General features: G+C 40.7%; 3 protein-coding genes across 4 annotated transcripts; 1 reads left to right on the top strand and 2 right to left on the bottom strand.

Moving 5' to 3' along the window:
* Positions 1 to 120: 120 nt before the first annotated feature.
* Positions 121 to 11,151, bottom strand: LOC306712207 (NLR family CARD domain-containing protein 3-like). The gene is made up of 8 exons (XM_079181378.1): positions 11,079 to 11,151; positions 10,761 to 10,910; positions 10,353 to 10,469; positions 9,395 to 9,492; positions 6,141 to 7,947; positions 3,285 to 3,461; positions 1,268 to 1,444; positions 121 to 572 (listed from the first exon to the last, which is right to left on the bottom strand). The coding sequence occupies exons 2-8, from the start codon at positions 10,889 to 10,891 to the stop codon at positions 548 to 550; spliced, it is 2,532 nt and encodes an 843-aa protein (XP_079037504.1). The 5' UTR covers positions 10,892 to 10,910; positions 11,079 to 11,151; the 3' UTR covers positions 121 to 547.
* Positions 11,152 to 11,934: 783 nt separating this feature from the next.
* Positions 11,935 to 13,885, top strand: LOC306712213 (regulator of MON1-CCZ1 complex-like). Its single transcript, XM_079181388.1, has 8 exons — positions 11,935 to 12,002; positions 12,368 to 12,452; positions 12,612 to 12,704; positions 12,805 to 12,909; positions 13,163 to 13,231; positions 13,311 to 13,398; positions 13,517 to 13,654; positions 13,749 to 13,885. Exons 4-8 carry the CDS (start codon positions 12,859 to 12,861, stop codon positions 13,826 to 13,828), a joined length of 426 nt encoding a protein of 141 aa, XP_079037514.1. The 5' UTR covers positions 11,935 to 12,002; positions 12,368 to 12,452; positions 12,612 to 12,704; positions 12,805 to 12,858; the 3' UTR covers positions 13,829 to 13,885.
* Positions 13,886 to 14,017: 132 nt separating this feature from the next.
* On the bottom strand, positions 14,018 to 27,202 carry LOC306712206 (NLR family CARD domain-containing protein 3-like). Of its 2 annotated transcripts, XM_079181376.1 has the most exons (7): positions 27,159 to 27,202; positions 26,855 to 27,004; positions 25,897 to 25,994; positions 22,661 to 24,449; positions 19,855 to 20,031; positions 16,779 to 16,958; positions 14,018 to 16,111 (listed from the first exon to the last, which is right to left on the bottom strand). In XM_079181376.1, the coding sequence occupies exons 2-7, from the start codon at positions 26,983 to 26,985 to the stop codon at positions 15,883 to 15,885; spliced, it is 2,604 nt and encodes an 867-aa protein (XP_079037502.1). In that variant the 5' UTR covers positions 26,986 to 27,004; positions 27,159 to 27,202; the 3' UTR covers positions 14,018 to 15,882. The 2 variants fall into 2 exon arrangements, with proteins under 2 accessions (XP_079037502.1, XP_079037503.1); XM_079181377.1 differs by lacking the exon at positions 16,779 to 16,958.
* Between the last annotated feature and the right edge of the window lie 292 nt (positions 27,203 to 27,494).

Raw genomic sequence — 27,494 nt, 5'->3', positions numbered from 1 at the left:
CCACTAAGTTAAAGTTCCTCACAGTAACTTTAAATACAACAGATCACTAAAGAACAAAGAACAAACTACGATGAACATGATGTGAAGACGGAATGAAAACATGAAAATAAAAGATATTTTTATGTATTTATTGAGTTCAGGTTCAGGTTTTATCTTCTCTTCCTGTTTGTTACAAGCTAATCTGAGTCTGTTATAACATGAGAAAAGGCTGGTATTGGTGGTAATAAGGTAACTTCATACATGTGACATCAACTCTCACTGTTACTGAGAAATATGAGTAAATAAAGTGCAGAACTCCATCGTTCCACAGGGAGGAGCTGCAACAGGAAGCAAAGCAGAAACATCATTTACATGTGTTCATCTACTGTCATGTTGTCATGAACACAACTCATCAGCAGAGACACTTTAGGGTCACAACACATGAAGGAACCAAAGGACTAAACTAAATCCAGGTCCAGGTGCAGTGAGGAGCAGCAGGACTGGAGGAGTCCAGATCCTCTGATGATCCTCTGATCAGATCCAGAGGATCACAGAGATGATGGTGGACTCAGTCTGAGTGAGAATTCTTCCATCTGAGGAGAGAAGAAGAAGAAGAGATGAACGAGTGTTTGCAGAGACTCCCTTCATCAGCTGTCAGTCAGTGATGCAGCTCATCCAGTAGAAAGAGCAGCAGGACTTCAGTCCTTTCAGCTCTCATCTTAACGTATTGGAGTGAACACACTGAGCTCCAAGCTCACACACCTGCAGACACTTTGGACATCAAGTCTGTTCACTCTGCACATTTCACTCAAGTACACAGTGGAGATAAAGAGCTGAGGGTCCTGAACGCATCACGACTGCAGAAACAGAGAGGTGTTCACTGCTCACTGTAATGATGGGTTCAAAGCTGATAAAAACCACAGTCTCACTGACATTTGAACGTCTCATCTCTTTGAAATATTCCAATGAGAGAGAACAGATCAGATCAGATTGATGGATGAGGACCACTGTCTCTATACATGTTGAGATGCTGTCAGCTGATAAACAGCGGTATTTCCTGCAGACTTGAACACAACAACAACAGTCGTCTTCACATCAACTCAAACACATGATCACAACAAGCTTCTGGCTCGTCTGATTGGCTGACTTTCTGTCCAATCCTGAAGCCTGTCAGCGTTCTCCTCTCACAGCTTCACTGAGAAGGTTGGAGGTTTACAGGAAATACTGGATCAGTGTTTAGTTCAATACTGCTGGAACCAGCACGGACTGAGTCCAACCCTCTACTGACCTCAGAGTCTCCAGTCTACAGTGTGGACTCTCCACAAGATCAGACAGCAGCTTCACATCTGAATCCTTCAGGTCGTTGTTACTCAGATCCAGTTCTCTCAGATGGGAGGAGGGGTTGGACTTCAGAGCTGAGGCCAGAGAAGAACAGCTGATCTCTGACAAACTGCAGTACATCAACCTGAATAAAGAATAAATGATGAAGATAAGAATCCATTTATAATCCAATCAGATGTGTTCATGTTGTAAATGTGTAGCTCAACATGACTCTGTCCTCATCAATGAGCTTTTCTCTTTGTCGTTGTGTTATTGTGGATCATCATCATGTCAGCCTTCTACACACATCATCCAAATGTCACCACAACATTCATCACCTATTGATGTCAACACAGATGAACACCATGCTGCTGGTCTCAGTCAGGTCTGCAACTAGAGGATCAAGATCAGATCAGACCTGTTGGACTCAAAGACGGTTCATGACTTCATTGGTTCCATGAGCTTCTTCTTTGTGTATCTGGTAGCTTAGTAGCTTCATGTGTTCAACAGGAGAGGTCCACATGTGTTCAGGTGTGTCTTCATGTCATCTGTCCATCACCAGAGTTCTTGGTGGCAGTAATCATTCCTCCTGTCAGACTGAGTGTGAAGTGGTCCCTTCATAACACAACTACACTGAAGAAATCACTTCACAAGTTCAGCTGAAACTAATATGAAGCTTCAGCAGTCTGAGTCAGACGAACCAAAGTTACAGACTATTGAGGAGCAGATTCCCTCTTTGAGTTCCTCTTCCTCCACTGAGCTCAACAAGGAAACACTGAGTTCAACCCGCCTGCTACGTACTGCTGAGGAAGGTAGTACACAGTACATGTACACGGTACTACACCGTACATGTACACCGTACACAGTACCGGTACATTACGTGTACATGTGGATTCACCATCAATTTAACTGACAATATTTGAAATCTACAAAGTTGATTTCTCTCTCCTCAAAAGTTCTCATTAGTGAATTTAGTGATGAAACTGTCAGACTGTAGATTTAGCTTTTGTTAGCATGCTACATGCTACATGCTACATTTTGGTCAAATCAGCACAAACTGCTCGTATAGTGTGAGGTTTCAAATACAGCCACTGTCAAACACAACAGACTGACTTGATACATGTGAAGCCTCAGATTAGTTCAGATCAACTTTACAAGTCATTTCTACAGAACTAGACTGTGGATTTAGTCCTGAACATCACAGACAGTGTGGACAGATTACAGACACCAAGAACTCTTGAATGGACGTTTGGACACGTGAGTGTTGTGTTGAGAAAGACCTGAACCAATATGAACCGGCCCTTTAAGAACAACATGTGTTTGTTGTTGCAACCTAAAGGTCTGTGTCTTCAGATAAAGAGACAAAACATGAAAACAGAACCACAGTTAGACCTGCTGTCAACAAGAACCTGGAAACAAGTTAGAACCTTAAGATGCACATTTTTCGAAAGCTTTCTGTCAGTTATTCTTTAATCCAGACATTATTTTACTTGAAATGAGAAAAACATTTATTGATGTATTTCTATGTATTATTTATAATCCATCCAGTTAAATTCGAACACTGAGAATAATAATTGTTAAAATATAATTGATGAAAATATTTATATATATATAAATAAATAAAAGGCACTATTTTCTTAATTTTATTTGACAGTTGTTGACACAGAGACGCTACTACTAGGCTTCTTGAATATATATATATATATGGCACTAAATATTGTTAATTGTATTGCATTGTAATGTTCCGGGCCTTTGCCTGAGGAGATTTTCTCAATCTGGACCTTTTGGTATTTTAATTGAACACCCTGCTCTACAGCCTCATCAGGACTGACATCACCTTCACTGACTGATGGACCACAATGAGAGTCTGTGGAAGCTAAACACTCTCCTGTCAATCACTTCATTTCTCTACTTTCTGTCACTCTAACAAATATTCAGCTTTTGTTTTCAGGCAAATCCTGAAACCTTTCAGTCAGTGAACTGACCTCAGAGTCTCCAGTCGACAGTGTGGACTCTCCAGTCCAGCAGACAGCGGCTTCACTCCTGAATCAAACAGGTTGTAGTTGTAACTCAGCTCCAGCTCTCTCAGATGGGAGGGGTTGGACTTCAGAGCTGAGGCCACAACTTCAACGTGAGTCTCTGAGAGTTCACAGTCAGTAAGTCTGGAATGACACACATATTTCAACATATTATTATGAAAGAGGACATTTAATATTTACTTCCTGCTTCCTGTTTTGATGAACATTAGCTCTTCACATCAGTGGTTCAGCTAATCTCATCTCACTGTGTTTCACATGAAACAATAACTCTCATCACTCTCTCTCCTCCCTGCAGACTTTTAATCTTTGTTTCTCTTTAATGTGCAGATGAAGGGAGACAAAGTGTCGTTACATTGAGGCTTCCATAATGTCCAGTCTGTCAGTGTGATCTGATCCCATGTCTGTCTCCACAAAGTCAGCATGAAGCCTTCTTCATTAGAGAAGCAGTTTAACAACTAGAGCTCCCTGCTGCTGTCAGGTTCACCTCCAACACATCCAGAGACAGCTGAGCAATGTTACAGGACTGAGACACATTACTTGATATTATTAGACCTGTATGTGATTAAATGAACATATTCAACACAATTAAACCAAAGAGGCTGCATTACTTTCAACATGATGTCATCAGAAATATGTTTCCATGAATCAGCATTAAACACATAACATGGTGTTCATAAGATCTTTATAAAAGAGTTCATTTCTGAGTAAAAGAACAAATTAAAAGATTTAAAAACAGGACGATGTAAATAATGAAACTTTAAAATGAAAAGTTGAATTCATGAACAATAAAATGCAACATTTCTCGGTTCAACACTCTGGAGTTTTACAGCGACAGTCTTTGTCTCGTATGAAGCAGTTTATGGAGGCTAATGTGGCTAATGCTAATGCTAAACCTCAGATATATATTGATGTGTAACTGACATCACTGAATCAGTTCTCTGATGTGATGACTTTTCTCTTCTTGTGCTACTAAATCACTGTTACAGCATTCAACATGATCAGCAACAGTTACATACTCAATTTAAATAATTATATTAATGATAAAAACATCCTTTATCTACACTGAACTTAAAAAAAAGGGTTTTAAAGATATAAACGACAGATATACAGTCTATATATATATATATATATATATATATATATACACACATATATAAAAATAACTTTACTGCCCCTCATTAAATCCATGCTCTAAAGTAACTGATGAAAGAATTTCTCTGATGTTTCTGACGGTGAGGAACAGACCTGGGTGTGTTTTTCTGGGTAGATTTAGTGATTTGAGGCCTTCAGGAAAACGCTGTTGAGTTATTTTTCAGCCTTTCTCTAACTGGGAATGTTGGTTTTGGCAGAAGAAGAAGAACTCAAACATGTTTATTATGTAAAACTGTTTCTTATTAGTAGTAGAACTATTAATACTGCTCAGTAAACATCCTGCATTCAAATATTTACTTTAAGTAAAGAGAGAAAGATAAAGATAAATCATATTTTTAAACTAAAGTCAAAGTGGCTTTATTGGCATGAAAGTTAAAAAACAATGTTGCCAAAGCATCAAAATACGGAATAATATGACAATAATAATAATATTAGGATTATTGTTAACGTCTGTTAAAGGTGGAGCTTACATGATGCTGGATAGTTTAATAAATAATAATAATTCATATTTTAATTCTTAATTATTTTGTGAGTCAAATGTGAATCTTCAACATTTAACATTTCTCTGTCAGGTAAATGTAGAACTACAATGTTGTCCTCTGAAGTAGAAGTACATCACATTCCATCTGACCCTACAGGGTCTGGATCTTAGGAGACATACAAGGACTTCATGTGAACCACAATAACAATACTTCTTATTCCTCAGCTGGGTAAAGGTGAATTCTACTAAAGTAGAAATCTGAACTCCTTCATGGAGGCAACGGATAAAAGAATCAACATCCTGCAGTTGACCTGAAAAGATGTTGAACAGTTTGAGGAGGAAACCAGCAACGTATGAAAACATGTGGACTCTTTTCTGGCCTCACTGCTACCATCATTACAGCCCACTGGCTGTGAAGGAGTCTAACATGTGTCCTCCTGTGCTCTCATTGGCTACTTCATGCTGTCATACAAACTTCATTCACATACTTTAGGACCTCACATCTGACTTTATTGAAGTTTCTATATGAATACAAATTAAAAGTCAATTCATGTAAATGTATGTAAACAGTCTGAGGTAGAACCCTGAACTCAAGTTGGTTTGTTGTTGTTTTCTGGTCCTATCTTTAAGAAGGGGGCGTGGCCTGATACAGATGGTATTTAAACTCTTCAGCATCGTGTTAAAATAATCAGGTGTTACCTGTAAGTGTGATGATGTCAGACACCTTGTAGAAGCTCCTGATGTAATAATAACTAAAGTACATGAAGTGATGACTGTAAAATACTGCTACATGTTGTGATGAAAGCTCAAACACAACCTCTAAAGTCCTTCATTTGTTTCACCAGGTTTGCATGTCGCCTCCATCACCCAAAGGAAGACAAATAGAGGAAGAATGATATCAATATAAAATATAACAATCATGAGGAATAAATAGAATAACTGTGTTCATTAACTTCACAGTGAAAACTAAACCAACTGAAACTGAAACATGTTTTCACTCGCAGCATTTCAAACATCAAGAACATCTGTGATGAAATATAACTGAATTATAATTTAGTATTAAACAACTGGAACACTATTTTAAGAATATGAATTTCATAATGTCTATATTAGAAGAACTAAACTACTGATCTACACTGATTCATGAAGTTAATCACATCTGGACTTACTCAGCCTTTCTGCAGTTCCTCACAGCTGGAATCAGTCTCCGTCGTCCCTCATCTGATGTGTTGTAGTTCTCCAGGTCCAACTCATCCAGAACCTCCTCTGACATCTGCAGCATGTAGGACAGAGCTGAGCAGTGGATCACTGAGAGTTCCTTCTCTGATCTGTTCTCTGACTTCAGGAACTCTTGGATCTCCTGATGTACTGAGAGGTCGTTCATCTCCATCAGACAGTGGAAGATGTTGATGCTTCTGTCAGGAGAGATATTAATTCTCCTCATCTTCTTCAGGTTGTTGATGGCTCTCTGGATGGTTTCTGGACTGTTGTCTGTCTGACCCAGCAGGCCTCCTAAGAGTCTCTGGTTGGACTCCAGAGAGAGGCCATGAAGGAAGCGGACAAACAGGTCCAGGTGGCCATTTTTACTTTGAAGGGATTTCTTCATGGCTGTCTTCAGGAAGTCCTCCAGAGATGAATACTTGTAGTATTTCCCCATGAAGTCCTTCAGTACCTTTGTCTTCCTGTTTGTGAAACAGTGGAACATGTAGACCGCAGCCAGAAACTCTTGAACACTCAGATGAACAAAGCAGTAGACTGTTTTCTGGAAGATCACGCTCTCTCTTTTGAAGATCTCTGTACAAACTCCTGAGAACACCGAGGCCTCCGTGACATCAAGACCACACTGCTCCAGGTCTTCTTGGTAGAACATGATGTTTCCTTTCTCCAGATGTTCAAACGCCAGCCTCCCCAGCTTCAGAAGAACTTCCCTGTCAGCCTCCGTCAGCTCCTGAGGACTCGTCTCATGTCCCTCGTGGTACTTCTGCTTCTTCCTCTTTGTCTGGACCAGCAGGAAGTGTGAGTACATGTCAGTCAGGGTCTTGGGCAGCTCTCCTCTCTGGTCTGTAGTCCACATGTGGTCCAGAACTGTAGCAGTGATCCAGCAGAAGACTGGGATTAGACACATGATGTGGAGGCTCCTGGATGTCTTGATGTGTGAGATGATTCTGCTGGACAGCTCTTCATCACTGAACCTCCTCCTGAAGTACTCGTCCTTCTGGGGGTCGGTGAAGCCTCGTACTTCTGTCACCCTGTCAACACGTGAAGGAGGGATCTGATTGGCTGCTGCAGGTCTGGAAGTTATCCAGACGAGAGCCGAGGGAAGCAGCTTCCCCTCGATGAGGTTCGTCAGCAGCACGTTGACCGATGCCTTCTGTGTGACGTCAGACACGACCTCATTGTTGATGAAATCCAATGAAAGTCTGGTTTCATCCAGACCATCAAAGATGAACAGAACTTTACAGACAGAGAGCTTCTCTGCTGGGACCTTCTGTAATGTTGGATGGAAAACATGGATCACCTCGAGAAGACTGTACTGCTCATCTTTGATCAAGTTCAGCTCCCTGAACGAAAGCAGAACCACCAGACTGACATCTTGGTTCTCCAAACCCTCGGCCCAGTCCAGAGTGAACTTCTGCACCGAGAAGGTTTTTCCAACTCCAGCGACGCCGTTCGTCAGAACGACTCTGATGCGTCTCTGTTGGTCAGCTGAGGCTTTGAAGATGTCGTGGCACTTGATCGGAGTGTCATGGAGGGTCTTCTTCTTGGAAGCTGACTCCAGCTGCCTGACCTCATGTTGGGTATTAACCTCTTCACTCTGTCCCTCTGTGATGTAGAGCTCAGTGTAGATCCTGTTGAGGAGAGGTCCACTTCCTGTTTCATCACTTCCTGTTTCATCACTTCCTTCAGTCACACGTTCACATCTGTTCTTCAGACTGATCTTATGTTCATCTAAAACCTCCTGCAGACCACTATCTCCTGAAACAGAGAAACCAGAGAGAACATATAAAGAAGATATGATATTGATTTGACTAAAACAATCAGTGAACAATGAAATCAGGCTGATATCTGAACCTACAAACGGGGACACGTGAGTGAAAGTAACTTTCAGTTAGATTCAGTTAGAAGCTACTAAAGTAGTGAGATGTGAACACAGAGAGCTTTCTCTCTGGTCACCAGCACAGACAGTGTTGATCCAGTCAGTGTAGCTACAGACGTGGCTTTGGTTTGAGGGAGGAGACCGTTATTGAGAACATTACATCAACTATGTGTTGATTGTTCTTATTTCCTGTTTTGTTGAGCTGTAGCCGACAGACAAAGTTAATAGAGCGACTGTTAAAAGTCCAGTTATGAACGACGTGGATCAAAGATGTGTGTCTGTGTTTTAGTTGTTATAAATACATTCATCCTCAGATTGAGTTCATATTCCTCACACAGAGCCTGTTGGTTATATTGCCCGGATCGATCTGCTCTTTGAAACACACCGCGGCTCCGTCAAAAAACAGACTAGGACCGTATTTTTATCAGAGCGGCTCGTCTGGTGGAATAAGGACCTTTAATCCACCTGCAGCTGTCTCCAGGTCAGCAACACGTTATAAATTATTATCTCTTTATATCTTTACAGAGATGATAGATGTTGATGAGATATGAATTCATATTTAATAACTAATATAAATATAAATGTTAAATACAGCTCCTTTAACTTGATCTCGTTATTATTGAAGTCACTGAGAATTTAGAAACAATAACATATTTTTATTAAAATGTGATTATTTATGCAGGTGTATATATTATTATTTATAATGTATTATATTTATCATTTAATGATCTTATGGGGTATGTGTGAATTTTTATCTTAATAAGTTATTTATATTTAATCTTTCCCCTCACAGTGTTTTGCATTGTTGAGGATTTTTTGGATGAATGAAGCCGCGTTTGTTTTGTTTTCTTTTGAAATTGAACGGTTTATGTTGAACATTGTTTACTGCTCATAAGATCACGTTACCCAGCTGTTCTCACTGTATAATATCATTTTTGTAGCTGTTTTCATTGAACTGTATATTCTCTCTTTGCATCACACCAGGCCGCCCTGTGTCATGTCACCAACATGGCGCCTCACAGATTCATGTCCTCGAGTTCTGATATTGTTCATGTTCAGGAGCAGATGTGCAGAGAGAGAGAGACCAGAAGGACATGAATGGGTTATATATCGTCTTCTGAAGGAGCAAATAAATGCTGGAAATCTATCTTTTGAGTGGTCTCCTTCCATGCCCTGTCCACAACTGTTACACAAGTTTATCATGAATCAATGAGACCTTCTTCCTTTGTGTGTTTACATCCTTCAATCCAACAAGTGTCTCTGTATTAAAACAACACGTCCTGTTTCCAGACATGAAGACATCAGCAGAGAAATGGACAGTCTTACTTTGGACACTTCTGGTCTCACTGGCTGTCTGCAGTCCAGCTCTGGTTCTGGATCTGGACGTCAGCTCCTCCTCAGAATCATGACTCCTCTTCTTCTCTCTGTAAAGACATTTATTTAGAACTAAAATGATTTGTTGGTTGTTGATGAAAAACATCCAGATGTGGACTAAAGTGTGTAGAAGCTCAGATGTTCACAGAGAACAGTTAAAGTGTTACTTTTCTCTTTGAATTCAGCGTTCAGTCTGTCATGAAAATGTTCTTTTATTGAAACTCTCCTGCTTTCATGAACTCTAATCAGCTGCTTTTCCTATCAGGCTGTCTGATGAAACATTTAGTGATCTGTCTGTAGTTTGTTTATAACTAACTCAACACTTCCTGCAGCTCCTTCACAGTAAAAGTCCTCCATTAAAGAGAGCTGATCATGTCCTTTACTGTGTCACAGTGTCTGTGATCAGCTCAGCTTGAGTTGGTTGTGTTTGAACTGAGGTCAGAAGAGGTCTACATGTTGTGGTGGACCAACAGTCTAACACACAGCATGTAACAGTGGAGTCTCAGGTTCAAGTCCACACACTTTCCTTCTTCATGTCTGTTTTCTGTCACTTTCTACTGTCAACTATCAAATGAAGGATCAATTCAAACGTGATGAAAACAGAAGAGCTCCAAATGTACAGTTGACCATTTCCTGTCTGGTTTTTGTCAGCAGAGAACTTTTACATCAGTTCTGCTCATGATGTTTGTTCTAGACCTTCAGGATCAACATCTGGAGGAGAGAGTCTGAACTCAAAGGTCCACTTACTAAAGATTTAAAGCTTCACACTGAAAGCTCTGAATCTGTAGGAAGTGAACCTTTGAGCTTCATCTCATGAAAATATAATATAAATCTTTGAGCAGAACATTTAGTCTTCATCCTCAATGCATCATCTTCATCAGGTCAGCTCACAGTAAAAACAGTCTCTTACTGTGTGTCTGAGGGTCCAGGTTCACTACTGAAGACTGGAGGTTCACCTTTGGACCGATCACTCTTCATAGACAGACAGATGGATCCTGGAGACTCTGCTCTCTGTCTGGACTGAACTCTGCAAACATCAAGATGATTTTATTCAGAATGAATCTTTGATAACAACAAAGACATTCAAGTAGATCTGAATACACAAACTACTGTTACTGCAGATATTTAGAAGCTTTTAAAGTTTGTAGTAGTCCTCTTAGATTACATCACAGCTTTTCTAGGTGACTGACAGCTGTCACTGCTACTAAGAGGAAGAACCTCAAACTCAACTCAAAACCTCTAAATCTACAGAGAACACTGTCAGAGGTACAGGAACTGAAAATGACTCCTATGAATGAGTTAGTAGAAGTTCTCTTACTGTGTGTCTGAGGGTCCAGGTTCTTTACTGAAGTTCAGAGGTTCATCTTTGGACTGATCACTCTTCATAGACAGACAGCCGGAGACTAGAGATTCTGCTCCGTCCTCCTCTTCCTCCTCACAACCACTCATCTTCTGATCTGAAGTCAGTCTGAGAGTAAAACATTAACACTGACTGTGAGAGAGCAGACACAAGAATCAAGAGAGAACAGGAAGTAACGCACACACACACACACACACACACACACACACACACACACACACACACACACACACACACTTTGACAGTAAAACAATCACATGTTGGATCAACACTCACCCTGCCTCAGCCTTCAGCTTCTCTCCTTCTGCTCTGTGACTCAAAATGGAGTCTGAACTTTCTGATAAACACATCAGGGTTCCTCCCTGTTCTCATGTACCTGGATCACATGATCACTGTAGCTCCGCCCCTCTTCATTTACAGGAAATCAGCTGAGTTCCTGTAGAAGTGTGGGTGTGTGTGTGAGCTCACACAGATCCTCTTTTAATTACGATGTGTTTATGAGCGTCTCTCTCGGCTTGAACAGGTTGAATTAAAATGAGTTTTGGTCAAAATGTTGCTGCATTATCTTCATGTTTAAATCATGAACATGAATCTATGAGAGCTTTCTGTGTAAAGGTTTCTGTTCCACACTGTGAGGAACAACAACACAGTTGAACATCAGCTGCTTCATGTTCCTCTGGATCTGGAGCTTTGTGTGTGACAGGAGGACGTGGGTTAAGGTGAACCACCGATCATCTGACCCTCAGGCCCTCAGGAGCCCCCCAGGTCTGAGTCCTGACCCTCTGACCCCCAGTGTTCAACACCATCATCCTGGAGATACTCCAACCCAAACTCTCCCAGCTCACTTTGCCAGCCTCCACCTGTCAGTGGATCACAAACTTCCTGACAGACAGGACGCAGCAGGTGAGGCTGGGAAAGATCACATCCAGCACCCGGACCATCAGCACTGGACCCCCCAGGGATGTGTGCTCTCCCCACTGCTCTTCTCCCTCTATTCATGTATATATTAGTTTGACTTTGTGTTCAGAGTTATATCATTATACATCATATTATTGGATAATATAGAGTCATATAGTCAGTGTAAAATGATTGTGTTTTTTTACTCCCTGTTTTTTGTCTGCAGGTGTTCGCGGTGCGTTCAGGTGGAGCCACAGGTGTGGTGGTCAAAGGGCCCGACGACAAGAGCAGCGTTGCCTTCAGGTACGCCCGCCTGCGCAGGAAAAATCTGAAGTGATTTAGAGATGAGACGAATATTAATATGAATACATCTGTGATGCATTGAGGGACGTTTTAACTCTTTTTATTCACAATTTATTTGTTTGCCTTTTCATCACAGAGAAACTAAAACATAGAATAAAAATAATAATAATAATTTAATTAAATAAAAATAAATAAATAATAGAAATATAAAATAAAGGATTGGAGTGCTTTGTCTCCTCAAAAGCACTTTAACTTTTTATGGCCAATGTGCTGACAATAATCATAGATATTAATATATAACAATAATCATTCATACTGATCACTGTATGATTATATTATGTATGTTTGTGGTGTTTTCTCCACAGAATGGACGATAAAGGAGAAGTGAAGTGCATCAAGTTCTCTATTGGAAATAAGATCTTAGCGGTTCAGAGGACTTTAAAATCGGTGGTGAGTTTGAACAGAACGAGACGCTTCTTATTATATTAACAATAATAATAATAATAATGATCATAACCGTGTGACGTAATGTAACTTATTTTAAAGTAGCGTGTGTGTGTGTGTGTGTGTGGTCTGAGGACTAACTCTTGATGTCTTGTTCTTCTTCAGGACTTCATCAACTTTATACCCGACTATCCGCACACAGAGTTCACTCAGGAATGCAAGGTGTGACATTATCTTCAGTTCCAGATCACCGTGCAGGTAAAACTGATCAAACTCATCTTCACCCGTTTTATATTAAATGTAGATTTAAAAGGTGACGTCGTCTCCTGATTAAATCAGACGGTTGTTTGTGTCTCAGCATTATTTGTACGAGTTGGTGATAAAGACGCTGGTGCAGCACAGCCTGTTCTACATGCTGCACCAGTTCCTCCAGTACCACGTCCTCAGTGACTCCAAACCTCTGGTGAGTCCAAACCTCCACCCGGAGCTTCTGCTCCCGTTTCTCCTCAAACTCACCAACTTAATGAGACTCAACTAAATGTTCATACGATGGAGTTAAACTATCTGGAAGGAGTCCTGAACCTTTTATTGTTGGAAATAAACAAAGATATCATTAAAATAAAGAGCTTAATTCATAAAAGGGAAACAAGGAAAACCTGAAATATACCATGAACTCATGAACGTCTCTTTATTAATGACCTTTCCTTTGTGTTCAGGCGTGTTTGCTTCTGTCTCTGGAGAGCACGTATCCTCCGGCTCACCAGCTCTCACTGGACATGTTGAAGGTATCACACAAAGCGGCTTCAAGAGAAGACAAACTTTATTTAAATCTCGTTGTTTTAAACATAGTTTTGTGTTTTTAAGCGTCTGTCTACGGCCAACGATGAGATCGTGGAGGTTCTTCTGTCGAAGCAACAAGTTCTGGGAGCGCTGAGATTCATCCGCAGCGTCGGTACGTTGACGCTTCATCTAATCTCTTAAAGTAGAATCTGATCACTTTAACTGAACTAATTATAAGGAAGCTCTGATTGGTCTGGGTGGATGATTGCGTAACCCTGCCCTGGTTTCAGGTGGCCACGACAACGTGTCGTCCAGGAAGTTCCTGGACGCGGCGCGACAGACCGGAGACCAGATGTTGTTCTACACCGTGTTCAGGTCCTTCCAGCAGAGGAACCAGCGGCTCAGAGGAAGTCCTGGATTCAACCCCGGTGAGAGGAAACTGATCCGAAGTCAGCTCAGTGTTTAACTCTGTAGGACGGACTGACCGTGAGCTTCAGTAACCTTCTGCCCCCCCCCCCACAGGAGAGCACTGTGAGGAGCATGTGGTTCACTTCAAGCAGCTGTTTGGGGATCAGGCTCTGATGAAACCGTCCACCGTGTGAACCAGCAGGACCAGAACCAGACTGACTGAGTTCAGAAGAAGACCAGCACAGGGAACAAATCACCATCATCACCATCATCATCATCATCATCATCATCATCATCATCATCATCATCATCATCATCATCACCATCATCATCATCATCATCATCATCACCATCATCATCACGGGTTAAACACACTCGTATCAGTCCGTCTCTCCGTTTGTTTATTAAAATAAATTCTGACTTCACGACTATATTCCCAAACCATTAAAACTCCAAAAATATTCAATATTTACACATTTATTTTATTATAAAAGTATTAAAACTAACTTCACTCTCAGAATATTTAAACTGCATTTCCTAAATGTGGGGTTATTAGTAGTTTAAATGAGTTAAAGGTGCTAAATTTAAAGCGTTTCTCGTGCCTCTGAACACATCAACGTGCACTAAATGGTACGCAGCCGGCCGGCTATGTGAACAAAGACAACACACACACACACACACACACACAGAGACTTCTTCCTCTACTCTAGCAGACATTAGTCCTCTATATCTTCACACAGATAATATCTGTCTGCTGCTATAATAATGCTCTGAACATTACATTTAGCAGCTTTAATGTTTGAGGATCCTGAGCTGCTGCACGTCTCCGTGCACATCAGAAACACGGACTCTGACACAATCACTTCAAACAGGAAGATCAATAAACAGGTCTTCATAGGTTTCATGAATCAGAATATGAAACTGCTGTTAATATAGTTTGATGGTGAAACATGCTCACTGTAAGCGGATCAGGTGACGCGTCACCTTTGGTGAACCGGACCACGAACCGTATGACGGGTCGCCTGTACGAATGTTTTGTACATAAGACGTGAATAATGTGTTTATTTTCTATGATGATGAATTCATTATTGTGTAACTAATAATCTCACGTTTCTAAGCTCTGAACTGTGTGAAGAAATATTGTGAACGTGTTCAGCTAATAAAGGGTTAAACTACAGTCGTGTGATGTCTGTGGTCCGTACATCCTGCAGTGTGATCGGTTCACATCAGAACACAAGTTTACTGACGGGAAGTGAAGGCATCAACACAACTGAGGTCAAAGTAGTCGAACCTGTCGGAGAAAGTCATAAAAGTCTTAGTCATTTAAATACTTGTTAATCTAAATGTCATGTTTGCATCACTACACATGAGATGTGAACGTGTAACTGAAGCAGCAGTGGAACATTTATTGATCTATGACATGGTGTCTCTAGAGATGAATCACACTTCAGTTCATGTTGATGAGAAACTGATTCATTGATCTAAATGTGCTTTAATTGAGGAGCAGCAGGACTGGAGGAGTCCAGATCCTCTGATGATCCTCTGATCAGATCCAGAGGATCAAAGAGATGATGGTGGACTCAGTCCCAGGGATCTCCCTTCCATCTGAGGAGAGAAGAAGAAGAAGAGATGAACGAGTGTTTGCAGAGACTCCCTTCATCAGCTGTCAGTCAGTGATGCAGCTCATCCAGTAGAAAGAGCAGCAGGACTTCAGTCCTTTCAGCTCTCATCTTAACGTATTGGAGTGAACACACTGAGCTCCAAGCTCACACACCTGCAGACACTTTGGACATCAAGTCTGTTCACTCTGCACATTTCACTCAAGTACACAGTGGAGATAAAGAGCTGAGGGTCCTGAACGCATCACGACTGCAGAAACAGAGAGGTGTTCACTGCTCACTGTAATGATGGGTTCAAAGCTGATAAAAACCACAGTCTCACTGACATTTGAACGTCTCATCTCTTTGAAATATTCCAATGAGAGAGAACAGATCAGATCAGATTGATGGATGAGGACCACTGTCTCTATACATGTTGAGATGCTGTCAGCTGATAAACAGCGGTATTTCCTGCAGACTTGAACACAACAACAACAGTCGTCTTCACATCAACTCAAACACATGATCACAACAAGCTTCTGGCTCGTCTGATTGGCTGACTTTCTGTCCAATCCTGAAGCCTGTCAGCGTTCTCCTCTCACAGCTTCACTGAGAAGGTTGGAGGTTTACAGGAAATACTGGATCAGTGTTTAGTTCAATACTGCTGGAACCAGCATGGACTGAGTCCAACCCTCTACTGACCTCAGAGTCTCCAGTCTACAGTGTGGACTCTCCACAAGATCACACAGCAGCTTCACATCTGAATCCTTCAGGTCGTTTCCTCTCAAATCCAGTTCTCTCAGATGGGAGGAGGGGTTGGACTTCAGAGCTGAGGCCAGAGAAGAACAGCTGATCTCTGTCAAACTGCAGGCCCTCAACCTGAATAAAGAATAAATGATGAAGATAAGAATCCATTTATAATCCAATCAGATGTGTTCATGTTGTAAATGTGTAGCTCAACATGACTCTGTCCTCATCAATGAGCTTTTCTCTTTGTCGTTGTGTTATTGTGGATCATCATCATGTCAGCCTTCTACACACATCATCCAAATGTCACCACAACATTCATCACCTATTGATGTCAACACAGATGAACACCATGCTGCTGGTCTCAGTCAGGTCTGCAACTAGAGGATCAAGTCTATATTGATCCTTTAAAGAGCTGTTTTATGAAATATGACTCGATCTCTGTGTGTGTGTGTGTGTGTGTGTGTGTGTGTGTGTGTGTTCAGATATTATTTGTGAAAACACATTTAAATGAACAGAAACCAAAAGAAATATTTCTATTCATCAAGTAAACGTCATCAATATAAAACAAGTATTAGTTCAGAGGATCTTCTGTCTACAGATGTGACCATTGACCAACAACTAGAAACATTCATTGACTTTAACAACTAACAGTGGACATGTTCTACAGGTTCTTTAAGAGAACATTCTGTTGTCACTGCAGAATAAAATTAGTTCAAGAAACATGAAAATATGAATAAAAACTAATTTACAACTTTATGGATGTAAGTTGTGTTTTTTCATAAATTAGTGAACTGACCTCAGAGTCTCCAGTCTACAGTGTGGACTCTCCACAAGATCACACAGCAGCTTCACTCCTGAATCCTTCAGGTCGTAGTTTAAACTCAGATCCAGTTCTCTCAGATGGGAGGAGGGGTTGGACTTCAGAGCTGAGGCCAGAGAAGAACAGCTGATCTCTGACAACTTGTAGACCCTCAACCTGAATAAAGAATAAATGATGAAGATAAGAATCCATTTATAATCCAATCAGATGTGTTCATGTTGTAAATGTGTAGCTCAACATGACTCTGTCCTCATCAATGAGCTTTTCTCTTTGTCGTTGTGTTATTGTGGATCATCATCATGTCAGCCTTCTACACACATCATCCAAATGTCACCACAACATTCATCACCTATTGATGTCAACACAGATGAACACCATGCTGCTGGTCTCAGTCAGGTCTGCAACTAGAGGATCAAGATCAGATCAGACCTGTTGGACTCAAAGACGGTTCATGACTTCATTGGTTCCATGAGCTTCTTCTTTGTGTATCTGGTAGCTTAGTAGCTTCATGTGTTCAACAGGAGAGGTCCACATGTGTTCAGGTGTGTCTTCATGTCATCTGTCCATCACCAGAGTTCTTGGTGGCAGTAATCATTCCTCCTGTCAGACTGAGTGTGAAGTGGTCCCTTCATAACACAACTACACTCAAGAAATCACTTCACAAGTTCAGCTGAAACTAATATGAAGCTTCAGCAGTCTGAGTCAGACGAACCAAAGTTACAGACTATTGAGGAGCAGATTCCCTCTTTGAGTTCCTCTTCCTCCACTGAGCTCAACAAGGAAACACTGAGTTCAACCCGCCTGCTACGTACTGCTGAGGAAGGTAGTACACAGTACATGTACACGGTACTACACAGTACATGTACTGTACACATGTGTACACAGTACATCGTGTGTACATGTGGATTCACCATCAATTTAACTGACAATATTTAAAATCTACAAAGTTGATTTCTCTCCTCAAAAGTTCTCATTAGTGAATTTAATTATGAAATAGAATGAAGAATGTGCTGTTCCAGCGCTTTGCATTGTGGGATACAGAAGGAGAGGTAGACTGGAGATTCTTTCTGAATCAGTGAAACATCAGGTATTTCTGTCAGACTGTAGATTCAGCTTTTGTTAGCATGCTACATGCTACATGCTACATGCTACATGTTGGTCAAATCAGCACAAACTGCTCGTATAGTACGAGGTTTCAAATACAGCCACTGTCAAACACAACAGACTGACTTGATACATGTGAAGCCTCAGATTAGTTCAGATCAACTTTACAAGTCATTTCTACAGAACTAGACTGTGGATTTAGTCCTGAACATCACAGACAGTGTGGACAGATTACAGACACCAAGAACTCTTGAATGGACGTTTGGACACGTGAGTGTTGTGTTGAGAAAGACCTGAACCAATATGAACCGGTCCTTTAAGAACAACATGTGTTTGTTGTTGCAACCTAAAGGTCTGTGTCTTCAGATAAAGAGACAAAACATGAAAACAGAACCACAGTTAGACCTGCTGTCAACAAGAACCTGGAAACAAGTTAGAACCTTAAACATCTACAGTTTGATGATGTCATTCATCATCATCACTTGTTGAAGAGCCACTTCCACTATGACTGGTCTCAGCTGACATCTTGTTCTAGTAATGACAACAGAGACTTGTGTTCTCAAAGCCTGCTCTGTGGAGACGTGTGGGCCTGTGTTAGGCTGCTGCTTATTACTCTGAGCTCTGCTTTAATCTCACCACAGCAGCTGTGTGGTTGTCTCTGTAGCAGCCTCATCAGCTTCTGATATCATGAAGATCACCACAGTTCACAACTTCACCTTCATTCAGCTTTGCATTCAAGTCTCTCTCTGTTTACACAGAGTTTGTATCTGCTGTCATCAGATCTTCATCCTCCTCCTTCATCTTCCTCACACACTCTACAGCAGGGGTCACTAACAGGCGGGCCGCGGTCCGGATCCGGACCCAGACGCCGTTGTATCCGGACCCAGGACCTAAAACCGATTCTATTTTGACGGAGCGCTTTATTTTAACCGGCGCACCTTTTTCAGCCTTTACGGTACTTGTTCAGCGGTGCAGGAAACACGCCGACCAATGCGTTGTAAATCACATCACGTGATGCAGCTCAGCCAATCAGATAAGAGTATTCTGACAAGTTTACTGACTCGAGTCAGATGTTCACACACCGTGACACAGGGGGGGAGACGAGGAAAGAGAAAGAAGAATACGACAATTACGTGAGTCTCAGCAGCTATTTCACATGACGTTCTCCAAATAGAGGAGAGTGGTCAGCGAGACCAGAGTCTATAACCAAGAATAGACACGAGAGGTTAATTCTCCACACGGGCAGTTTAAAATCAGTTTGTCTCACATGTTCAGAGACCACAACGATTATTCAAAGCGGTGAATGAAGCGATACTACGAGACAAAGAACAACTCTTTGGAGCAAACGTACCATCTCACATCTGAAATGAAGTCACAGAAAATAAACCTGAGATCAGAATCCGAACACATGAGTTCACTGTCCAATGATGTGACCAGAGACAATAGAGCTGAAACAAGTGGTTTAAAGACCACAGATGAAGTCCATGCTCACTAATGTATCTTTTTAGAATATAAGAAAAATATAATATTGATTTCTGATTGAATCACTTCAACCTGAATGAACTGAATTTAAAGCTGCAGGACAATTCAGTGAAATTCATTTTTCTAAAATGAATTACTTTATTTTAAGATGCACATTTCACGAAAGCTTTCTGTCAGTTATTCTTTAATCCAGACATTATTTTACTTGAAATGAGAAAAACATTTATTGATGTATTTCTATGTATTATTTATAATTCATCCAGTTAAAAGAATAATAATTGTTAAAATATAATTGATGTGTATTTTCTTTATTTGACAGTTGTTGACACAGAGACGTTACTACTACTACGCTTCTAAATAGTGCAATAGTGCATCGTAATGTTCCGGGCCTTTGCCTGAGGAGATTTTGGTATTTTAATTGAACACCTAAATACAAATAAATACATACATAAATTAGTGAACTGACCTCAGAGTCTCCAGTCGACAGTGTGGACTCTCCAGTCCAGCAAACAGCGGCTTCACTCCTGAATCCTGCAGGTTGTAGTTGTAACTCAGGTCCAGCTCTCTCAGATGGGAGGGGTTGGACTTCAGAGCTGAGGCCACAACTTCAACGTGAGTCTCTGAGAGATCACAGCTAGAAAGTCTGGAATGACACAAATATTTCAACATATTATTATGAAAGAGGACATTTAATATTTACTTCCTGCTTCCTGTTTTGATGAACATTAGCTCTTCACATCAGTGGTTCAGCTAATCTCATCTCACTGTGTTTCACATGAAACAATAACTCTCATCACTCTCTCTCCTCCCTGCAGACTTTTAATCTTTGTTTCTCTTTAATGTGCAGATGAAGGGAGACAAAGTGTGGTTACATTGAGGCTTCCATAATGTCCAGTCTGTCAGTGTGATCTGATCCCATGTCTGTCTCCACAAAGTCAGCATGAAGCCTTCTTCATTAGAGAAGCAGTTTAACAACTAGAGCTCCCTGCTGCTGTCAGGTTCACCTCCAACACATCCAGAGACAGCTGAGCAATGTTACAGGACTGAGACACATTACTTGATATTATTAGACCTGTATGTGATTAAATGAACATATTCAACACAATTAAACCAAAGAGGCTGCATTACTTTCAACATGATGTCATCAGAAATATGTTTCAGTGAATCAGCATTAAACACATAACATGGTGTTCATAAGATCTTTATAAAAGAGTTTATTTCTGAGTAAAAGAACAAATTAAAAGATTTAAAAACAGGACGATGTAAATAATGAAACTTTAAAATGAAAAGTTGAATTCATGAACAATAAAATGCAACATTTCTCGGTTCAACACTCTGGAGTTTTACAGCGACAGTCTTTGTCTCGTATGAAGCAGTTTATGGAGGCTAATGTGGCTAATGCTAATGCTAAACCTCAGATATATATTGATGTGTAACTGACATCACTGAATCAGTTCTCTGATGTGATGACTTTTCTCTTCTTGTGCTACTAAATCACTGTTACAGCATTCAACTTGATCAGCAACAGTTACATACTCAATTTAAAATATGATATTAATGATAAAAACATCCTTTATCTACACAGAACTTTAAAAAAGTGTTTTAAATATATATATATATATATATATATATATAATAATAACTTTACTGCCCCTCATTAAATCCATGCTCTAATGTAACAGTGATGTTTTGTCAAAGCAGGAGATTCATATTTCTTTTCATAAATGAATATCTCCGTTAAGTGAATTTCTCTGATGTTTCTGACGGTGAGGAACAGACCTGGGTGTGTTTTTCTGGGTAGATTTAGTGATTTGAGGCCTTCAGGAAAACGCTGTTGAGTTATTTTTCAGTCTTTCTCTAACTGGGAATGTTGGTTTTGACAGAAGAAGAAGAAGAAGAAGAACTCAAACATGTTTATGATGTAAAACTGTTTCTTATTATTAGTAGAACTATTAATACTGCTCAGTAAAAGTAATGTATTAAAATGTTTACTTTAAGTGAAGATTGTTTCCAAAGCATCAAAATACAGAATAATATGACATTAATAATAATATTAAGATTATTGTTAACGTCTGTTAAAGGTGGAGCTTACATGATGCTGGATAGTTTAATAAATAATAATGATTCATATTTTAATTCTTAATTATTTTGTGAGTCAAATGTGAATCTTCAACATTTAACATTTCTCTGTCAGGTAAATGTAGAACTACAATGTTGTCCTCTGAAGTAGAAGTACATCACATTCCATCTGACCCTACAGGGTCTGGATCTTAGGAGACATACAAGGACTTCATGTGAACCACAATAACAATACTTCTTATTCCTCAGCTGGGTAAAGGTGAATTCTACTAAAGTAGAAATCTGAACTCCTTCATGGAGGCAACGGATAAAAGAATCAACATCCTGCAGTTGACCTGAAAAGATGTTGAATAGTTTGAGGAGGAAACCAGCAACGTATGAAAACATGCGGACTCTTTTCTGGCCTCACTGCTACCATCATTACAGCCCACTGGCTGTGAAGGAGTCTAACATGTGTCCTCCTGTGCTCTCATTGGCTACTTCATGCTGTCATACAAACTTCATTCACATACTTTAGGACCTCACATCTGACTTTATTGAAGTTTCTATATTAATACAAATTAAAAGTCAATTCATGTAAATGTATGTAAACAGTCTGAGGTAGAACCCTGAACTCAAGTTGGTTTGTTGTTGTTTTCTGGTCCTATCTTTAAGAAGGGGGCGTGGCCTGATACAGATGGTATTTAAACTCTTCAGCATAGTGTTAAAATAATCAGGTGTTACCTGTAAGTGTGATGATGTCAGACACCTTGTAGAAGCTCCTGATGTAATAATAACTAAAGTACATGAAGTGATGACTGTAAAATACTGCTACATGTTGTGATGAAAGCTCAAACACAACCTCTAAAGTCCTTCATTTGTTTCACCAGGTTTGCATGTCGCCTCCATCACCCAAAGGAAGATAAATAGAGGAAGAATGATATCAATATAAAATATAACAATCATGAGGAATAAATAGAATAACTGTGTTCATTAACTTCACAGTGAAAACTAAACCAACTGAAACTGAAACATGTTTTCACTCGCAGCATTTCAAACATCAAGAACATCTGTGATGAAATATAACTGAATTATAATTTAGTATTAAACAGCTGGAACACTATTTTAAGAATATGAATTTCATAATGTCTATATTAGAAGAACTAAACTACTGATCTACACTGATTCATGAAGTTAATCACATCTGGACTTACTGAGCCTTTCTGCAGTTCCTCACAGCTGGAATCAGTCTCCATCGTCCCTCATCTGATGTGTTGTAGTTCTTCAGGTCCAACTCATCCAGAACCTCCTCTGACATCTGCAGCATGTAGGACAGAGCTGAGCAGTGGATCTCTGAGAGTTTCTTCTCTGATCTGTTCTCTGACTTCAGGAACTCTTGGATCTCCTGATGTACTGAGAGGTCGTTCATCTCCATCAGACAGTGGAAGATGTTGATGCATCTGTCAGGAGAGATTTTAATTCTCCTCATCTTCTTCAGGTTGTTGATGGCTCTCTGGATGGTTTCTGGACTGTTGTCTGTCTGACCCAGCAGGCCTCCTAAGAGTCTCTGGTTGGACTCCAGAGAGAGGCCATGAAGGAAGCGGACAAACAGGTCCAGGTGGCCATTTTTACTTTTAAGGGATTTCTCCATGGATCTCTTCAGGAAGATAGTCAGAGATGAATACTTGTATTTCCCCATGAAGTTCTTCAGCACCTCTGTGTTCCTGTTTGTGAAACAGTGGAACATGTAGACTGCAGCCAGAAACTCTTGAACACTCAGATGAACAAAGCAGTAGACTGTTTTCTGGAAGATCACGCTCTCTGTTTTGAAGATCTCTGTACAAACTCCTGAGAACACCGAGGCCTCCGTGACATCAAGACCACACTGCTCCAGGTCTTCTTGGTAGAACATGATGTTTCCTTTCTCCAGATGTTCAAACGCCAGCCTCCCCAGCTTCAGAAGAACTTCCCTGTCAGCCTCCGTCAGCTCCTGAGGACTCGTCTCATGTCCCTCATGGTACTTCTGCTTCTTCCTCTTTGTCTGGACCAGCAGGAAGTGTGAGTACATGTCAGTCAGGGTCTTGGGCAGTTCTCCTCTCTGGTCTGTAGTCCACATGTGGTCCAGAACTGTAGCAGTGATCCAGCAGAAGACTGGGATTAGACACATGATGTGGAGGCTCCTGGATGTCTTGATGTGTGAGATGATTCTGCTGGACAGCTCTTCATCACTGAACCTCCTCCTGAAGTACTCGTCCTTCTGGGGGTCGGTGAAGCCTCGTACTTCTGTCACCCTCTCAACACGTGAAGGAGGGATCTGATTGGCTGCTGCAGGTCTGGAAGTTATCCAGACGAGAGCCGAGGGAAGCAGCTTCCCCTCGATGAGGTTCGTCAGCAGCACGTTGACCGATGCCTTCTGTGTGACGTCAGACACGACCTCATTGTTGATGAAATCCAATGAAAGTCTGGTTTCATCCAGACCATCAAAGATGAACACAACTTTACAGACAGAGAGCTTCTCTGCTGGGACCTTCTGTAATGTTGGATGGAAAACATGGATCAGCTCGAGAAGACTGTACTGCTCATCTTTGATCAAGTTCAGCTCCCTGAACGAAAGCAGAACCACCAGACTGACATCTTGGTTCTCCAAACCCTCGGCCCAGTCCAGAGTGAACTTCTGCACCGAGAAGGTTTTTCCAACTCCAGCGACGCCGTTCGTCAGAACGACTCTGATGCGTCTCTGTTGGTCAGCTGAGGCTTTGAAGATGTCGTGGCACTTGAACGGAGTGTCATGGAGGGTCTTCTTCTTGGAAGCTGACTCCAGCTGCCTGACCTCATGTTGGGTATTAACCTCTTCACTCTGTCCCTCTGTGATGTAGAGCTCAGTGTAGATCCTGTTGAGGAGGGTTCCACTTCCTGTTTCATCACTTCCTTCAGTCACACATTCACATCTGTTCTTCAGACTGATCTTATGTTCATCTAAAACCTCCTGCAGACCACTATCTCCTGAAACAGAGAAACCAGAGAGAACATATAAAGAAGATATGATATTGATTTGACTAAAACAATCAGTGAACAATGAAATCAGGCTGATATCTGAACCTACAAACGGGGACACGTGAGTGAAAGTAACTTTCAGTTAGATTCAGTTAGAAGCTACTAAAGTAGTGAGATGTGAACACAGAGAGCTTTCTCTCTGGTCACCAGCACAGACAGTGTTGATCCAGTCAGTGTAGCTACAGACGTGGCTTTGGTTTGAGGGAGGAGACCGTTATTGAGAACATTACATCAACTATGTGTTGATTGTTCTTATTTCCTGTTTTGTTGAGCTGTAGCCGACAGACAAAGTTAATAGAGCGACTGTTAAAAGTCCAGTTATGAACGACGTGGATCAAAGATGTGTGTCTGTGTTTTAGTTGTTATAAATACATTCATCCTCACATTGAGTTCATATTCCTCACACAGAGCCTGTTGGTTATATTGCCCGGATCGATCTGCTCTTTGAAACACACCGCGGCTCCGTCAAAAAACAGACTAGGACCGTATTTTTATCAGAGCGGCTCGTCTGGTGGAATAAGGACCTTTAATCCACCTGCAGCTGTCTCCAGGTCAGCAACACGTTATGAATTATTATCTCTTTATATCTTTACAGAGATGATAGATGTTGATGAGATATGAATTCATATTTAATCACTAATATAAATATGAATGTTAAATACAGCTCCTTTAACTTGATCTCGTTATTATTGAAGTCACTGAGAATTTAGAAACAATAAAATATTTTTATTAAAATGTGATTATTTATGCAGGTGTATATATTATTATTTATAATGTATTATATTTATCATTTAATGATCTTATGGGGTATGTGTGAATTTTTATCTTAATAAGTTATTTATATTTAATCTTTCCCCTCACAGTGTTTTGCATTGTTGAGGATTTTTTGGATGAATGAAGCCGCGTTTGTTTTGTTTTCTTTTGAAATTGAACGGTTTATGTTGAACATTGTTTACTGCTCATAAGATCACGTTACTCAGCTGTTCTCACTGTATAATATCATTTTTGTAGCTGTTTTCATTGAACTGTACATTCTCTCTTTGCATCACACCAGGCCGCCCTGTGTCATGTCACCAACATGGTGCCTCACAGATTCATGTCCTCGAGTTCTGATATTGTTCATGTTCAGGAGCAGATGTGCAGAGAGAGAGAGACCAGAAGGACATGAATGGGTTATATATCGTCTTCTGAAGGAGCAAATAAATGCTGGAAATCTATCTTTTGAGTGGTCTCCTTCCATGCCCTGTCCACAACTGTTACACAAGTTTATCATGAATCAATGAGACCTTCTTCCTTTGTGTGTTTACATCCTTCAATCCAACAAGTGTCTCTGTATTAAAACAACACGTCCTGTTTCCAGACATGAAGACATCAGCAGAGAAATGGACAGTCTTACTTTGGACACTTCTGGTCTCACTGGCTGTCTGCAGTCCAGCTCTGGTTCTGGATCTGGACGTCAGCTCCTCCTCAGAATCATGACTCCTCTTCTTCTCTCTGTAAAGACATTTATTTAGAACTAAAATGATTTGTTGGTTGTTGATGAAAAACATCCAGATGTGGACTAAAGTGTGTAGAAGCTCAGATGTTCACAGAGAACAGTTAAAGTGTTACTTTTCTCTTTGAATTCAGCGTTCAGTCTGTCATGAAAATGTTCTTTTATTGAAACTCTCCTGCTTTCATGAACTCTAATCAGCTGCTTTTCCTATCAGGCTGTCTGATGAAACATTTAGTGATCTGTCTGTAGTTTGTTTATAACTAACTCAACACTTCCTGCAGCTCCTTCACAGTAAAAGTCCTCCATTAAAGAGAGCTGATCATGTCCTTTACTGTGTCACAGTGTCTGTGATCAGCTCAGCTTGAGTTGGTTGTGTTTGAACTGAGGTCAGAAGAGGTCTACATGTTGTGGTGGACCAACAGTCTAACACACAGCATGTAACAGTGGAGTCTCAGGTTCAAGTCCACACACTTTCCTTCTTCATGTCTGTTTTCTGTCACTTTCTACTGTCAACTATCAAATGAAGGATCAATTCAAACGTGATGAAAACAGAAGAGCTCCAAATGTACAGTTGACCATTTCCTGTCTGGTTTTTGTCAGCAGAGAACTTTTACATCAGTTCTGCTCATGATGTTTGTTCTAGACCTTCAGGATCAACATCTGGAGGAGAGAGTCTGAACTCAAAGGTCCACTTACTAAAGATTTAAAGCTTCACACTGAAAGCTCTGAATCTGTAGGAAGTGAACCTTTGAGCTTCATCTCATGAAAATATAATATAAATCTTTGAGCAGAACATTTAGTCTTCATCCTCAATGCATCATCTTCATCAGGTCAGCTCACAGTAAAAACAGTCTCTTACTGTGTGTCTGAGGGTCCAGGTTCACTACTGAAGTCTGGAGGATCATCTTTGGACCGATCACTCTTCATAGACAGACAGCCGGAGACTAGAGACTCTGCTCCGTCCTCCTCTTCCTCCTCACAACCACTCATCTTCTGATCTGAAGTCAGTCTGAGAGTAAAACATTAACACTGACTGTGAGAGAGCAGACACAAGAATCAAGAGAGAACAGGAAGTAACGCACACACACACACACACACACACACACACACACACACACACACACTTTGACAGTAAAACAATCACATGTTGGATCAACACTCACCCTGCCTCAGCCTTCAGCTTCTCTCCTTCTGCTCTGTGACTCAAAATGGAGTCTGAACTTTCTGATAAACACATCAGGGTTCTCTTCCTGTTCTCATGTACCTGGATCACATGATCACTGTAGCTCCGCCCCTCTTCATTTACAGGAAATCAGCTGAGTTCCTGTAGAAGTGTGTGGGTGTGTGTGTGAGCTCACACAGATCCTCTTTTTATTACGATGTGTTTATGAGCGTCTCTCTCGGCTTGAACAGGTTGAATTAAAATGAGTTTTGGTCAAAATGTTGCTGCATTATCTTCATGTTTAAATCATGAACATGAATCTATGAGAGCTTTCTGT

Source organism: Pholis gunnellus (genome assembly GCF_910591455.1).
Source record: "Pholis gunnellus genome assembly, chromosome: 20".
NCBI classification, from domain to species: Eukaryota; Metazoa; Chordata; class Actinopteri; order Perciformes; family Pholidae; genus Pholis; species Pholis gunnellus.
The sequence above is the reverse complement of the archived record's forward strand: the minus strand, read 5'-3'. Positions and strand labels throughout refer to the sequence as shown.